This window comes from Alexandromys fortis, unplaced genomic scaffold (assembly GCF_014885135.2).
Source record: "Alexandromys fortis isolate MF-2015 unplaced genomic scaffold, M_Fortis_MF-2015_v1.1 scaffold_36, whole genome shotgun sequence".
Taxonomy (NCBI): Eukaryota; Metazoa; Chordata; class Mammalia; order Rodentia; family Cricetidae; genus Alexandromys; species Alexandromys fortis.
In genome coordinates, this window is record NW_026067915.1 from 10,137,264 (window position 1) to 10,154,871 (window position 17,608).

The 17,608-nt window shown below is 39.0% G+C and overlaps 1 protein-coding gene across 5 annotated transcripts in view; it reads left to right on the forward strand.

Annotated features, from left to right (window-relative positions):
• Nucleotides 1-17,608, forward strand: part of Map4 (microtubule associated protein 4) — a 129,636-nt gene that overhangs the window by 62,223 nt on the left and 49,805 nt on the right. For all 5 annotated transcript variants that reach the window (XM_050139115.1, XM_050139114.1, XM_050139117.1 and 2 more), the window contains 3 exons: nucleotides 13,173-13,295; nucleotides 14,810-14,923; nucleotides 16,623-16,754. In XM_050139115.1, coding sequence (XP_049995072.1) covers nucleotides 13,173-13,295; nucleotides 14,810-14,923; nucleotides 16,623-16,754 — 369 coding nt within the window. The remainder of the gene's footprint in view (nucleotides 1-13,172; nucleotides 13,296-14,809; nucleotides 14,924-16,622; nucleotides 16,755-17,608) is intronic.

Here is a 17,608-nt window from a genome sequence, read left to right on the forward strand (position 1 = left end):
GAAAGGGGAACATTTCTGCATTGCTGGTGGGAATAAAAGCTGGTACAACCCCATTGAATGTCAGTGTGGCGATTTCTCAGAAAATTAGGAAACAACCTTCCTCAAGACCCAGTAATACCACTTTTGGGTATATATCCAAAGGATGCTCAATCATGCCACAAGGACATGTGCTTAACTATGTTCAAAGCAGCTTTGTTTGTCATAGCCAGAACCTAGAAACAACCTAAATGCCCCTTGATCTAAGAATGGATAAGAAAAATGTGGTACATTTACACAGTGGAGTACTACACAGAAGAAAAAAATGACAGTTTGAATTTTGCAGGTAAATAATTGGATTTAGAAAACATTATTTTGAATGAGGTAAGAAAGACACACAGAGTATTGTATACATAATAAATAAATAAGTATAAAAAATTGTATTAAAAAAAAGACTCCTAGAAGAGTCAAGTTTATAGAAATGGAAAATAAAATGGCAGCCTGAAGAAATTGAGGATTTTAGTTTTGCAAAATGAAGAAATAGTTGTAGCGAGAATACATATATATGTAAATACTGTTTAAATGCTAGGCAGTTTATGGAACATTTTTGTAAAAGCAGATATAACGCCCATGAAGATTAGAAATTGAAATTGCCATTTGTATGTAGAACTCACCATTTCAAGTTTCAGATGTCCTAAACTGAACTCATTATCCCCCACCCTTTCCACCTACAAAAGAAGAATACCCAAGCAAAAATACCTACTCCCAGTATCATTAAATGCAAACTCTGTCCTTTAGCAAGCTGGCTGAAACATCTGTCTTACCATAATTTCTCTCACCCATGTCTAGTTTTTTTCAGAAAAACACAGATCCTGACCACGTCTGGGTATACCCCCAACTGGCATTTCTCTAGTTGTAGCTACCACCTAACACTGTGGTCTCCCGAATTATACCCTAGCTTGCTTCTGCCTGCCTCCTGCAGTGTATATTCTTTAAGAATATCCAGTGGGGGCAGGGGAGTGCTGGGGAAATGGCTGAGAGGAGCACTGGCTCCTCTTTCAGGGCCCCCAGGTGCGATTCCGAGCAATCTTATTGTGGTTGGCAACCAGTCCTAACTCCAGTTTCTGGGGATCTTATTGGCTTCTGAGGCGACCAGGCAATCACATAGTACACACAGTCATGCAGTCAAAACACATATACACCTAAAATAATAATTAAAATGTTTTAAAAAGTAACTGGTGTGATCCTGCATATAGATCACATTTGATTTTTGTTTTGTTTTTTTTAAATCTGAGAGCCCTCCAGTGGTAACTTATGTTAAAGAAAAAGCCTCAGCCAACATACTACTAGAAGGGACCGCAAGATATCCCTGTCATCTCACTAACCATATTTCTAGTCCTCCCTGTATTTTCTTCACTTTGTTGATGTTGCCGAGTTCCTTCAGGGTACCAAGTTACCTGGAAGCCATTGTAGAAATCTGGCAGATATGTTCCCATGAAGACGCTTACAGTGGTGCTTACCAAAACTGTCTGCCATGACTATCACTTAATGTTCTTCAAAGCAGAACACTATGGAAGAAAGAATAAAAAGCACTGGGATGGAGAAGAGGTGCCCTTCTAAGTGTGCTCTGCACTTAACAACTGCCAAAGGAAATGTTAACAGGACCCATGAACACATCTGGAGCCGAGCTGCAGTAAATGGATGACTGGCACTCCACCTTTTTGGCTACATAGCTTTATATGCTCTTTTCTGTATACATCTGAACTCTGTGACAGTAAACCAGTAACATGTTTTTTACCTTCCTCCTGTGATGAAAAGGCTCTGACCACTCTACAATCAGTGTCTTTGTTGCAATGTATTTATCGAGATTTATTACATGTTTAATTTCTCTTGTGTTCATGGGAGTAGGTTGTACATTAGCATGTTTGCGTAGATCAGAGGACAACCTGCCGGAGTAATATTTGGAACTCAGGGATTGAACTCAGGTCATCAATCTTGACTTTTACTTTTACTAGCTAAGCCATCTGTCTTTCCTGCCATCTCTTTGTCTGTCTGTTCATCCGTCCGTCCATCCATCCATCCACTTTTAAACACACACACACAGTCTCAGGTAGCCTACGCAGGTCTTGATCTTCCTGCCACTTTACAGCCAGAGAGTTGGTGACCTAGGTATGTTCTACCTCATGTGGTTTCTTTGGTGTTGGAGACTAAACCTAGGATTTTGTCTATGGTAGGCAAGCACTTTACAAACTAAAGTTCATTCCTAACTCCCTGTTTGTTATTTTTTGAGACAGTCTTACTATGTATCTCTGTATGGCCTAGTTCTATTCTTGCTGTATAGTCCAGGCTAGTCTAGACTTTCAAAATTTCCCAGGTCTATCTTCTATATGCTGCCAAGGTTACAATCATGAACTATCACACTAATCTCCTAAATTAATTTTCAGTAATTCATAATAATAGGAAGAAGGAAATGGTTAGAATTCATACATTAAGAGGTATGTTGATTTAAGCCTGTAATCCCATCACTGTGGTAGAGACAGGAGCATCAGGGAATTCAAGGTCATCTTTGTCCATATAGCAGCAAGTTCAAGATCAGCCTGGCACACGTGAGATCCTGTTTCAAACAAAACAAACAAACCTGTTTAGGGTAGCACATACCATTATTCCTAGTACTAAGGAGGTGATGGTAGAAGACTTAGAGTCAGCCGGGCAGTGGTGGCGCATGCCTTTAATCCCAGCACATGGGAAACAAAGACAGGCAGATCTCTGTGAGTTCAAGGCCAGCCTGGTGTACAAGAGCTAGTTTTAGGATAGCCAGGCCTGTTATACAGAGAAACCCTGTCTTGAAAAATTCAAGCAAATTTGAGGCCACCCTGGGACACACAAAAATCTCTCATCCCAATAAAATATATATGAAAGAGGAAATATATAAAACTATCATAGTTTTTCAGTTTGGTGTCATGACACATGCCTGTAATCCCAGAACTCAAGAGGCAGTGACAGGCCTCACTGAGTCTGACGCCAGTCTATCCATATAGAATGTTATAAGACAGCCAGGATGATATAAAGGAACTCTTTCTCAACAAACAATAAAACAGAAAGAAACCTGTTGTGTGTTTCTCATTTGTGTTATTAGTCGTAAGGCCATTGTTAATTTTGGTCACAAATCCCGTGGCTTTCTTTTAGATTGGAATCACTTTGCCTTGTCCTGGCAGGCCTGGAGGTTTCCTGTTTAGACCATGCTGAACTCAAAACTCACAAAGCTCCACCTACCTCTGCCTTCCAAGTGCTGGATTTTAACATACATATCACCATACCTCGCCTTTCTATATTACCAGTTTTATATTTCCCTTTCTTTAGGCAGAGCTTGAGCTAGTTGAATGTCTTTACCTAGTGAAATGATTCCAATTTCCATTCCCTAGTTCAACTTAGTTTTTGTTCCTGAAGTTTTCCATTAATTTTGGCAAGGAAGTTTGAAGAGGTACCTCTAAGGGTCCCCTGGTTTCTAGATAGAGTCTTCCTGGCTTTCTTTATATAGTAACTTTTCATTTATAATTGAGCTCAGTCATTTCAGCCAGTAGGTTCAGACTATTGGTTCAGTGACATAAAGAGTCCCAGTTGACCAAATTGGCAGTGAGTCCCATCTTCTGATTTAATTGCATCATTAGTTGTGTAGGTTGGTAGATGTATTTCCTCTTTGGAGACTAAGACTTCCAAATTACTAGAACTCAATTGGCAGAGTGAAGCAACATTTTTGTGATGGATTATTTGGTTCTAGAATGGTAACTGGCGGGAGCTTAGGGTATGGCTCAGAGGTAGAATGTGTGCTTAGCATGTGTGAGGACCAGGCTTCAAACACATATATAAACAAAAATATGAATGAACCCACCTGCATTCTCCTTGATTCTGAATGTGTGTATTGTGACAGTAAGAGAGACAGCTTTATGTTAAGATCTTTGATTCAAAGCATTGATTGTCCCTTCAGAGTGTTGTCTCCTGAATGAACAAGGAGCAGTTCTTTCTCTTTAAATTAGGCCTTCTAGGTGATGGGCTATGTTGAAACCATTGAATCTTCATTCTGTGATTCTTTGCACTTAAAATACCCATTCCTCACTTGGTTAGAAGCAGAGCTACACAAAATGTCAGGATATTGATATAGGCATTCTCCTGTAAAACCATTTTATTTTGATGAGAAAAAAATGTATATTTCTCTTCTATTTTGGAAGATCAGTGGCTAGCTTGTTTCATCTGAGGAAAAGCAACATAATGGTCTCATCATTGGTCCATTCTGTAGATACTTGCTAGCTTTAGCCAAGTAAGATTTCTGGGGGGGAAGACATGTGTGGTTGAGTCCATGCATTGTCACCATGGCAACTGAGTCTGTCAATCAAGCACTATAGTCTCTAGAGAAATAACATGACTTACAGCTATTATGTCATCATTGTCTTTCGGTGTTTCTGTGGGTGGGGCTGTAGCGATATAGTAGTTTCTCATTTTGGGGAATACCATATCATGTGATATAAACCCATTAATCAGTTGACCACGTGGAACTCTGAGGAGGCCACTAGCATGGGTTGAGGAGGAAGCAAAAGAAGACAGCAGTGAATGAGTTTGAATCCTCTGCTGTGTAACTTGGGTCTTTGGACCTGCTCGATTTTAATCTGTTTCTACTTTATAGTAGGTGGGTACTGCTTGTGCCTAGTTAGAAGGGTAGGTTGCATAACATGCAGGTTACATTGAGGGACTACAGGGTCGTGTTACATTATGTCTCATGGTTAGGCATTTGGTCTCCACTAAGAAGCAATAGAAAGAAGATGGGCATAAGAATCTATGTCTGTAATCCTAGGACTTGGTAGGTGGAGGCAGGAAGATGACACTAAAGATCATCCTCAGGGCCTTTGAGGTGGCTTAGCAGGAAAAGACCTCACTGACATGCCTGATAACTTGAGTTCATTCTTTAAACTCCAGAAGGTGGAAGGAGAGACCTATTTGTGTACACACACACCGGGGGGCGGGGGTGGGAGGAGGGAGAAGAAAAAAATTCATTTTTTTGTGCATGCATATTTGTTTTGTTATGTGTGTTAAAGTGTTTCAGGAGAACTCTTAAGTTTCAGATCAGCCTGGGCTGCATATTGAAAACTTTCCCCCCAATTGTCTGTCTGCATATCTGTCTGTCTGCCTGCCTGTTTGTCTATCTTTGTTCTCATGTAGGTATATATGCAGGTGTATAGGTCAGAGTACAGCCTTCAGAAATAGTTGTAGTGGTTATGGTTACAACCAGTATGTATGAAAGACATACTACTTGAGAGAAGATAGGAAAGTTGAAGCCATTGAGAATGGGGTATGTGGCCAGGCCATGATGGCGCACACCTTTAATCCCAGCACTCGGGGAGACAGAGGCAGGCGGATCTCTGTGAGTTCGAGGCCAGCCTGATCTACAAGAGCTAGTTCCAGGACAGGTTCCAAAGCTACAGAGAAACTCTGTCTTGAAAACCTGAAAAAAAAAAGGGGGGGGGGACATGTACAGAAATAAAGTTTAATAATCTCATGGTGTTACCACAGATAAATTTTGATTATGACTATGTATAAATAAAATTTCTGGCTTTATGCCAAATCCTGTTAATGTCTTCCCTAACTTCAGTACTTAATATATAACATATAACCTGTTTAGCAGAAAGTAAAAATAGAAATGGGCTTCATTATGAGTTATTGGCTCATTAGGGAAATATTTTAATCCCTGTTTTGTCTGAAAAAAGAAAAGAGCCTTTTATCTATTGNATATATAATGTCAGGGATGATGATTCTGGCTTATTATGCCTGTTTTTTTTTTAACCTGATTCTAGTTATATCCTTTATGCTCTTGTGTCTTACCTGGCAAATTCAATTTATTTAATGAACTGGCTTAGTTTAATGTAAATCATCTTGTATAATAGTGTTATGTTTAGAAAAGCTAAATTATACACCAGCTGTAATAGTTTCATTTTCCAGCAGAAATGAAATTTAACAGGCAGAATTTTTTTTAATTAAGAGAATTTTAATTGGTATACTGTATTTCTAAGAAAAACTTATAAGAAGGGCCAAGAAAGTAGCAGCAGAGTGCTGGCCTTGCATGCAAATAGGCCTGTCTTTGATCCCTAGCATCATGTAAGCCTGGCATGGGGGACGTGTTTGTAATTCCAGCACGTAGAAATTAGAGTCAGGAATGTCAGAATTTCAAAGTCATTTGGGGGTACATGGTTGAAGTCAACAGGATACTTGAGACACTGCCCCCCCCAAAAAAGGAGAAAGACAATAAAATGCTCTAAGAGTGTTAGTCAATTAGCTAAAGAGATGGCTCAGTGGTTAGAGCACTGGTTGCTCTTCCAGAGAACCTGGGTTCAATTCCCAGCAGCACACACATGATAGCTCACAATTGTCTGTAACTCCGGTTCCAGGGGATCAGACACCTTCACACCAACGCACGTAAAACTAATGCACATAAAATAAAGTTAAATAAATAATCTGTCAGCATTATCTCCAGGTTAAAAAAATCCCCTGGAAATTACAGTTACTTGTAATTACTCATTTAACATCATTTTCTGGACACCAGTTAGGTATGTGATAGGTACTGCGTTCAGTTTGTCATCATGTGTCATTTGGGTTAAGTACGTGAAGGAAATCTGTTTCACACATATTAAATACATTGGAAATGGAGTATTGGACACCCCCCTCCAGATAACTAACTATATATTTGGTATGAGAGCTTGACAAGTAGTAATTTTTTAGCGGTTATTAACAACGTGTATATGAAACATAGCAGTGAAGTTTTGTGCTATTAAATGAAAACCTAGGGTCCAAACTAAAAGTGGTGGTGCATACTTTCATCCCTAGTAGAGGTGATTAGAAGAGGTCTCCGATCCCTTGGAGCCAGAATTACAGACAGCTGTCATGTGGGTGCTGGGAACTAAATCTGGTCCTTTGTAAGAGCAGTAACTGCTCTCAACCACCAACTTACCTCTTCAGCCCTTCTAAAGCAGTCTTAATATTACTACTGTCTGTGCATGGGGATGGGGAGCGAGTGTCACAGCTTTATGAAGTTAATTCTCTCCCTTACTTGTCTTCTGGAACTCTGCCCAGTCAGATCACCAGGGTTGCGCTCTAATTGCCTTTACCTACTAAGCCATCTTACGGGCCCCAACCAGTTTACTTTACTAGAAAACCAAGATTTCTTTGTTTTGTTTTCTTTTGAGACAGGGTTTCTCTGTGTAACCTTGGCTATCCTGGTAGACCAGGCTGACCTTGAACTAGAGATTGCCTACCTTTGCTCTTGAGTGTTGGGATTAAAACTGAGCACCAGAACTGCACCTAAGGTGGGGGGAGGGCAGAAACAAGATTTCTACAGGTGATTAATGATGGGGATAATGTCATTTCCATTTCTTCATGTAAATTGAATTACATTTCATCCTTTTAATAAAATAGGCTCTGAGTAGATTACAATTCTGTTGATAAAAACAAAAGCCCAAAAGCTAGACATGAAAGCTCACATCTGTACTCCCAGCCATATTCAGTGGTAGGGAGTTTGTAAGAGTTTAAGACCAATCTGACTGTAGAGTAAGATGCTGTCTTTAAAAAACAAAAATAAGTTAGGACTGGAGACATGGCTCAGTGCTTAAGACTGCTCTTCCAGAAATCCCCAGCACCTGTGATGGGACCTGATGCCCTCTTCTCTCTGCTGTGCTCTTCTGGCACACTGGCACCACATGCAAGCAGAGCACTTACATAAATAAATCTTTAAAAAAAAAAAACGGAAAGAAAAAAAGTTAAATTTAGTCCAAATGCCGTTGTTCCTGCAGGGGAGTTTGCCTGCTTAGCTGAGGAGTTTTCAGAACAGAATCTAGGTCAGCAGTGTCTGCTAAAGATGTGGGAGTGAGTTTCTGCTAGAGCTGCTCATTAGTAACACCGGTAGCTGTAGGCTGCCTGTTCTGAATGAGGCTCCCGAGAGCTGCTTCAGGCTGTTTGCTGTTCGCTTCTGGAAAGAAATAGCCTAGTAACCACACTTGAATGTGTCTTCTCCAGAAAGTGTGAGGAAAATGTACCTGCTTCTCCACTTTACAAGTCTTCAGCATACAGTAGAGATTCTTGAATACCTGTGTTTATGACGTTTCAATTCATAATAGCCAAGATACGGAATCATCCTAGGTGATCATTGACAAATGAATAAAGAAGGTTTAACACAGCATTATCCAGCCATAAACATGAAACCATGTTTGCAGGAAATGGGTAGAATTGGAAATCCTCATGTAAATAAAATAGGCTCCACAATCATGGAAAGAAATGCTTTCTCTAGTATATTTGGACTCTAAGGAAGATACATAAACATGAAAGTAATACAAGAGGTATTTGAGAAGAGATAGGTACAAGAGGTGACCAAAGTATGTTGTGAATGTTCAAATAATCACAATGAAACCCATTGTTTTGCACCAAAGATACTCAACTTGGTTTGTTTACAGGAAGTTGCAGATCTAAACAACAAAGAGGACAGAAAAAAAAAGAATATACTTTTAAGAGAGAGTGTGTGTGTGCGTGTGTACACGTGTTCAGGAGGCCAGAGGTTTTTTATTCCCTTTGAATCATAGTTACAGGTAGTTGCAGCCACCCTTATGGGTGCTGGGAACTCATATCAGATCTGCTGTAAGAGCAACATGCACTCTTAACCACTGAGCCATCCTTCCAGCTCCAGAAAAAAAATATTGAGAGGAAAAACTTCAGCAGAAGAATATAATTTGTGCGGTTTAGAACTAAACTAAAATGGGCACTAATGAAGACAAGGAAAAAATAAGCCAATTATGTATTGTTTTTAGAATTGCGTAGTGTTTGGCCATTTTACAAAAGTATCACATCTCCCAAAAAGGTTCCAGATGAAATGTTATGTGGCCTTGCAATTCTGCTTATAGGCATATATATAAGAATATAGATTTGTTTTTGTTTTGTTTTGAAACAGGCTTTCTCTGTAGCTTTGGAGTTCCTATTCTGGAACTAGCTCTTGTAGATCAGGCTGGCCTTGAACTCACAGAGATCCACCTGCCTCTGCCTCCCAAAAGTATAGATTTTTTTAGTGTGTTCATGGGTTACTACAGTAGTCAAAAAGTAGGACCAAACCACGCTTAGCTAAGGAATGGATGAGAGTGTGAGGTAGTCACACAATCTTGGGACTGTATTATTTGGAAAGGAAAGACATTCTAAGTTACAGTATAACTAGCATCGCTTTGAAATCATAAATGAAAGAGGGCAGTTACAAAAGGCCACTTAAGCCACGTAAGCCTTTTGTGGTGGTGCAGGCCTTTAATCCCAGCACTCAGGAGGCAGAGGCAGTTGGATCTCTGAGTTCGAGGTCAGCCTGGTCTACAAGAGCTAGTTCCAGGACAGGCTCCAAAGCTACAGAGAAATCCTGGCTCAAAAAAACAAAAAAGAAAAGGGGGTAGGGTGGGGGTGGAGACATAGGAACAAAGAGTTGATATCAGGGACTGATGTAGACTTGGACAATAAAGATTATAGAATTTCTCTTTGAGAATGAAGAAAATATTCCAAAGTAAAATCTGACACATCTCTGTCAACATACCAATCCCCCTCAATCTTACATTTAAAAAGAATGAATTTTACTAATGTGAATTACACCTCAATAAAGATATTATTTAAACAATGATAAGAAGTTAGGCAAGATGGCTCAGCAGGTTTAAATGCTGCCAAGCTTGAGTTCAATACCCAGGACCCATGTGGTACAAGGAGAGAACAGACTCTTAAATTGCCGTCCAACCTCCACACATAAACTCACATTTTCTCACTCAGATGTGCACAAATAAATACTTAAATAAACAGAAGGAACGAGCAAACGTTCTGGATTTGCCTGTGCCATTTTACTTCCCTCCTCCCCACAGGGTTTCTTTGTGTAGCCTAGAACTTAGAGATCTGCTGCCTCTGCCTCCCAAGTACTAGGATTAAAGGCATGCCCCACCACCTGGGCCATTTTATATTCTTAACAGAAAGTTTCCAGATTTCTGAAACATTAAAATCTTCCTGTATTGTCAGTCTTAGTGATCATAACTTTTAATTTTTAGATTTTTTTTTTTGTTTGTTTTTTTGAGACAGGGTTTCTCTGGTTTTGGAGCCTGTCCTGGAACTAGCTCTTGTAGACCAGGCTGGTCTCGAACTCACAGAGATCTGCCTGCCTCTGCCTCCCAAGTGCTGGGATTAAAGGCTTGCGCCACCACCGTCCGGCGATATTTATTTCTTGAGACAAAGTCTTACTTTGTAATCCTGGCTGACCTGGAATTTGATGTTTGGATCAGGCTGGCCTTGAACTCACATGAGCTCTGCCTGCCTCTGCCTCCTGAATGCTAGGATTAAGTGTGAGTGTTTATGTGAGTACAGATGCCAACAGAGACCCAAGGTGTCAGATGCCCCAGAGTTGGAATTATAGGTGGTTGTGAGTCACCCAGCATGAGTGCTGAGAACCAAATTTGTATCCTCTGCAAGAACAGCAAGTATTCTTAACCACTGAGTCATCTCTTCAGCCATCACTCTTCCTCGTCCTCCCAGTGCTTGGGATTAAACTCGGGGCTTGATAAGCACTTTACCGTTCAGTTACACCCCAGCTGATTATAGACTTTTTTAATATTTAATACTTTGTCTCAATATTTTAATTTGTGTTTTCCTAAAGGTAAATAATAATGAGCTGTTTTCTTAAGTGTAATATCCATTGTATATATTTTATTGAAATGTCCATTATTTGACTTATAATTCAGTTATAATTGATTTTACCCTTTTATGCATGTAAGTTCTTTAATAAAGGTTTATGATCATGTGTGTGTGTGTTGTGGCAGTCTCAACACAATCTGGCCTTCTTGATCCTTCTGCCTTTACCTCTTATGTGCTGGAACTAGAGTTGTGTGCTTCTCTGCCTTGTTTATCGGTTTAAAGTTTTGATGTCTAATTTACATGGTCTTTTTTCTGTGGAAAGTGATTTTTTGTTGATGCATCAACATATCTTTACATAACCTGAAGACCACAGAAATTTCCTCTGTATCATTTTTTTTAAATATTTATTTATTTGTTTATTATGTATACAATATTCTGTCTGTATACTTGAAGGCCAGAAGAGGGCGCCAGACCTCTTTACAGATGGTTGTGAGCCACCATGTGGTTGCTGGGAATTGAACTCAGGACCTTTGGAAGAGCAGGCAATGCTCTTAACCACTGAGCCATCTCTCCAGCCCCCTCTGTATCATTTTGCAAGCTTTTAAGATTATAATTCTTGTTTAGGTCTTTGATGTATCTGGAGTTAATTTTATAAATGGTATAAATCAAGTATCCCGTTACTCCTGTGTTGCTTGCTGAAAAACTGTCAGTGACACAGAGATGAGTGGCTCAGTAGTTCAGAGTAAAGGTTGTTCTTTCAGAGGTCCTGGGTTTGGTTCCCAGAATTCATGTGTTGTCTTATAACTGAAGTTCCAGAGAGCTCATGCTCTCTTCTGACCAGACATATGCATAGTTACAGGCAAAACACTCATATACATTAAGAAAATTTAACAAAACAAGAAATGGCCATGTAGGAATGGTGGGCCACACTTGTGATTACAGCCACTTGGGAATGGTGGGTCATACTTGGGACTACAGTGTTCAGAAAGTAAGTCCATGGTCAAGGTGGTTGACATCTAGAACCTACAATCCACCCAGCCAAGGCCACATAAAGAGAAACTCTTCTCTCAGTCCCCTCCTTATACTGTTTACTTATGTTGGTATCTTTGATGAAACCCATTGGATCCTCCTCTATCCTCTTTTTCCTCCTGGAGATGAGGACTCATTATGTAGCCCTGGCTCTACTGGAACTTGCTGTATAGATCAGTCCATTCTCAAACTCACCAGGATCAAGCTGCCTTGGTGTCTGGCAAGTGCTAGGATAATCCAGTTGACACAGTGTTTCTGTGTGTAACAGCCCTAACTGTTATGGAACTAACCTTGTAGACCAGGTTGGCCTTGAACTCACTGCCTCCCAGAATGCTGGGATTAAAGGCAGGTGCCCTTACTGCCAGCGCCAATTGACTCTTAATAGAAGTTTTTGTTTTGCCTTTTCTTCTGAACTCTTTTCTGTGTAACAGCATTTGAGTGCTTGCTTTATGTCAGGCACAGGGTTGGAGCCCTTAAGTGTGTGATCAGTACCAAAGAGAGTCGATGAGCTTACACTGACTTTGGAAATCAGGTAGTATAAGCCCTTGCACTTATTTCTTCTTCAAAATCGTGTTGGTTATATTTTTTTATTTCAACTTCTGTATAGATTATGCAATAGACAGCTTTTCAAAACGTACATGATTTTTTTTTGAAAATGTTTTCTGACTTTTCTTTATTTTTTAAACTGTTGTTTTCTAAGACTCTTTTTTAAAAAAATTTATTTATTATGTATATAGTGTTCTGGGCACCAGAGCTCATATATGGGAGTGAGCCATCATGTGGTTGCTGGGAATTGAACTCAGGACCTCTGGAACAGCAGTCAGTTCTATTAACCTCTGAGCCATCTCTCCAGCCCTCAAAACTTACATGATTTTAAATTTTGTTTTGAATCTAAACTTAACTTTAGCCAGGCCAAAATTTTAAAAATTGCCTTGAATTTATTACTTAGCTTGATAATTGCCTTTATTTATTTGTTTGTTTAAATTTCTTGTGTGTGTATGTGTGTTTGGGAGCAAGTACATGGTGCACATGTAGAAGTCAGTCAGTCAACAACCTGAAGAAGTTGGTTTTCCTCCTACTATGTGGGTCCTGGGAATTGAACTTAGGTCATGAGGCTTGCTAGCAGGTATCTTTGCTACTCAGCTATCTTGCTTGCCCAAGAATTACCTTCTTAATACTGAATTTTTCAGTTTTGACCTTTCCATTTCCTTCTAGTTTTAAAACACATTTTTTTTTTCTCCTTTCTGGGCTTGGTAGCCCACACCTCTAATCTTAGTACTCCCGGAAACGGACATAGGCAGTTAAGTTTGAGGCCGACCAGGGATAAATAATGAGAAACCTGTCTCAGAAACACAGTAAACAACTCCCCACTTCAAAGGAGTTTATTAGGTTTATTAGATACGCCTGTGTTAAATTGTTCTATCTGTAACTTGTAAATGCTTACAGATTAGAAACAGTGATACCTTGTAATTTATTTTTGTTTGTATCTTAAGGGTCTCCTACTGACTTCCTTGAAGAGAAAATGGCCTACCAGGAATATCAGAACAGCCAGAACTGGCCACAAGATGCAAGCTTTTGTCCCCAACCTCAGCAAGTGTTAGGTACTAACCAGGCTGGTAAGTGCAGGCTGTTTTTGACTGCTAAATGTGAGCTGTGAGGTAGGTGACAAGACTGTAGCATTTTAGCTTCAAAATAGTTCAGTAAGTCATGTAATTATTTTCCATAAACATTTGCTTGGACCTTTGTCTTTATTTATCCTTTATTTTTTCTTTCTGTGTGAAATAGGGTCTCTCACTATATGTAGTTTCACAGTAGCAATTCTCTTACCTCAGCCCTTCAGTCTTTCAGAAGTGGGTCGGCCACACCCAGCTTTATTTATCCTTTCTTCAAAAGCACTTAGGTCCCTGTAGTTTTTTTTTTTTAATCTTTTCAAAATCGATTACTAATAAACTGTCTCACATTCATGAGCTAAAGCTTCAGGAATCCCTTAGCACCCTAATTTTTCCCAAAGAAATTGCTGCATTAAGAGCAGTGCTTCTTTTATGCCAGAGAACTGGCGCTCTCAAAAGTTGTCTTCTAGTTCCAAGACGTTATTCTTAAAGATAGATAGCTCACTATGTTTACCTATTGGCCTTCCCTGGAACTCTGGGATTAAAGCATTCACTACTGATCTCAGCGAGCATTTGAAATGCAGTGTTCTTCACAATGCCCACAAGAGAAGAGAAATGTTTTGTTTGCTCTTGTTCTGCAGATAATGTTATAGCTGAGTTTGTTTGTTTGGTTTGCTTTTTTTGAGACAGGATCTCATTGTGTAGCTCATGTTGGCCTTGAAGTTGAGTGTTGGGATTACAGACAGTATCTTCAATGCCCAGCCTACAGTTTATTATTTGAATTTTGATATATTTTTTAAAGAACTAGAAATTTGCATTACATTCTTTTTTTTTTTTTAAATAATTTAGTTAACTTTATTTTATGTGGATTGGTATGAAGGTGTCAGATCCCCAGAAACTGGAGTTACAGGCAGTTGTTAGCTGTCATGTGGGTGCTGGGAATTGAACCCCAGGTCCTCTGGAAGAACAGCCAGTGCTCTTAACCACGGAGCCATCTCTCCCTCCCTGGTTTTTAATTTTTGTGTGTTTATGTATGTATGTGTATTTGTGTCCAGCACTAAAATTATAAGCATGTACCATCATACCAGGCTTTATTTTTGTTGGGGGCTGAGGATAACTCAGGTATTGATGCTTTTATGGCCAACACTTTATTTACAAAGCTATTTCCTTAGTTCCTATTTTCTTTTTGTTTTTTTTTTTTTTAAAAATACTTTAAAAATGTCTGTTAGCATATTGAAATTTTTGTTTCCTCTGTACACCTTAGAATTCTAAAGTGGAGTATTCGTGTTCTTTCATGAGGTTCTATGTTTGCCTAGATAATCACATTTTAAGAGAATAATGGATTGTATTTTGTAATAACAAATTAGTGAATACTTATGTCATTGTCAGATAGTCATATTATTTTATTTAATTTACTATTGGCAATACAAATATAACAAATCGGCATTCATAGGAAATAAAAGGTAATCTTTCTAATTGCATTTACTCTGTATGTCTCTTTGATTCTGTTTTCATTTTAGATCCCTTTAAGGTGCACCATGATGGTGATTTGGCAGATCTGCTCTTTGTCTCCAGTGGGCCCACAAATGCTTCAGCATTTATAGGGCAAACTGATCCTCTGGAAGACAGTTATGGTATGTTTTCAACTAGATTCATTATGTCAGGTCTATCATTTATTCATTGTACAGAGATCCATACAATAAATGGCAAATGATTAAGAGAAAAAAAAATAAAAATTTTGATGTAAATTCTACATAAGAAATGAGCTTAGGCTGGCTTTAGCTATGTAACCAAGGCAGCCTAGAAATCCTGATTCTGTCCTCTCCTCCCAGTTACTTGAGGCTGTCACACCTGGACTAATGTGAAATTATGAAAAATGAAATTTGTGTTTGTATGTGTATAATGGCACCAGTAAACACACATACAGTATTCATGGAGCTAAGAGATAACTTTCAAATACCATATTACATAATGAACTGAAAAACAGAAAGGGAGCCAGGCAGTGGTGGCACATGCCATTAATCCCAGCACTTCGGAGGCAGAGGCAGGTGAATCTGTTGAGTAATAGGCCTCCCTGATCTACAGAGTAAGTTTCAGGACAGCCAAGGTTTTCAAAAGAAATCCTGTCTCGAAAAACAAAACAAAAAGGAAAATCAAAAACCCAAAATAAGAAAAGTAAAAAGAGTAAGGATTTTGATTTTTCAGATCATTTCCCCATGGATTATATAGTCCTGTTGGTACAGTATAATATGCCAGACCTGTTTGAATAAGATTGATAGCATAGTTGAGCAGGTTCTTGTCTTGCTGGTGTCTATATGCTTTCCGTGCTAATGAGGCTCTTGGTTTTTTGAGACATGGCTTATGGTTTCTCTGTGTTGCCCTGGCTGTCATAGAACTCACTTTATAGACCAGGCTGCCCTCAAACCCAGAGATTAACCTATCTCTGCTTCCTGAGTGCTGGGGTTAAAGGTGTACACCACTACTGCCCAGCTGCTAAGAGGTCTCTTAATCCTTAATATATACTGCCCTCTTTTTCTGCTCCTGCTTCTCTGAAACCTTTTGTGATAATCTAATTCTCAAAAGTTCTTGTTGCATTCCTGTAGCAATTAGTCCATACCATAAGGTTTATTATTTGATGTGCAGTCTTTGTGGATGTGGTGGTTTGTGCCTGTAGCACCAGCTATTGAGCAGGCTTTACAGGAAGATCACCTGAGCTCAGGAGATTAAGGATAACCTATAAAACAGTGAGATTTTGTTTCCAAAAAAAGAAAGGAAAAAAAAAAGAGAGAGAGAAATTTAATCATTGGTAATAGCTGGAACCATCTGATATTAAATCTCATGTCTGACATAGAAGAACATACTCCTTGTATTTATCAACTTGCTAATAATTTATTAAGCATTCTTATAAAGTCAGATTCCAATCCTGTTATATATGTGAATAAAGGCTCACAGTAATTTGCTATTCACTATATTCCATTGAAGTTGGTGTTTTATAGTGCTCAGTCTTCAGTATTCTAAATCTTAATGACATCTAGTAGAAAGTAACCGATAAATATGTGTCCCTGGTGCTACTAGGCTATAGTATAGAGTGCTTGCAAAGGACCAGAGTGTGATGTAGCACCCTCATGGGGAGGGTTATAACACCAAATTAAGTCTTTAAAAATCAACAATTAACCCAGAACTAAAGAGTTCCAGCAGACCTTCCTATATAAACCTCTGCTTTTATTGGTCGTTGAGTTTGTGTCTTCTTGACAACACATTACTGATTTAAGCTGGCAACTGCCTTTCCCCCTTCCTTGATGACCGCATTTAAAAACTGTGTTTCAAAACTAGGTATGCTTCCCGGTGACTCATTTGCTCCCACGGCTGTTGTATCTCAGGAGTGGTCTGTGGAAGCCTCAGATTCTCCACACTCAGAGTCCTTCTTTTCTCCAGAAGTTATAGAAAACCTTCAGCCCGCAGCAGGTAAATTAATAAGAGCTACTTTGTCAGTTACCGGTTATGGCACCAGTAATCACAAAGCATTCACTTTCTCAGCAGCTTACAGCAGATACAGGTAAACAAACTTTTCCCCCTTCTTTCTTTCTGAGATAGAGTCTCACTATAGAATCCTTCCTGAGTTGGAAGTCACTATGTAGATCAGGCTGGCCTCAAACTTTATGATTGGTTTATTGATTATATAACTGTCCTTTATTTACACATGTATTTTCTCTCTTGGCTGTTTCTACTCTACATTTTATATTCTTCGTACACTTGGTCATAGCCAAAAAGCCAAGGAATGACTTGTCTTCAGCATCGTTTTATCTTTTAAATGTTGAGTTGTCAAAGATAGATAGCATACATTAACTCTGATGCTTCTTAATTAGTATAAATTTGATATTCATAAAAAACCAAGTATTTCTTGGTCCCTAAGTAGTTTTCGTTTAATTTTTTTCATAACTTAAAAAAAGTTTTTCTTTTTTTTCCCTGGGTGTGGCTGTTTTGTCTCTTTATATGAAAGTGTACCATATGTGTTCCTGGTGCCCACAGAGGCCATGAAAAAGCACCAAATCCCTTGGAACTGGAGATGCAGATGCTTTTGAGCCACCATGTGGGTGCTGGAAATAGAGCCTGTGTCTTCAGGAAGAGCAGTCATTGCTCTTAACTGCTGAGACATCTCTTCAGTAGATATCCACTAGAAAGTAGCCAATAAATATATGTTCCTGGTGCCACTAGACTATAGTGTTAACTCTTTTGCCTGCTAACAATTTATTTTAACCTTTTCAATGATGTGGCTCATGTATTAAGAACACTTGGTATTTTTGCAAAGGACCAGCATT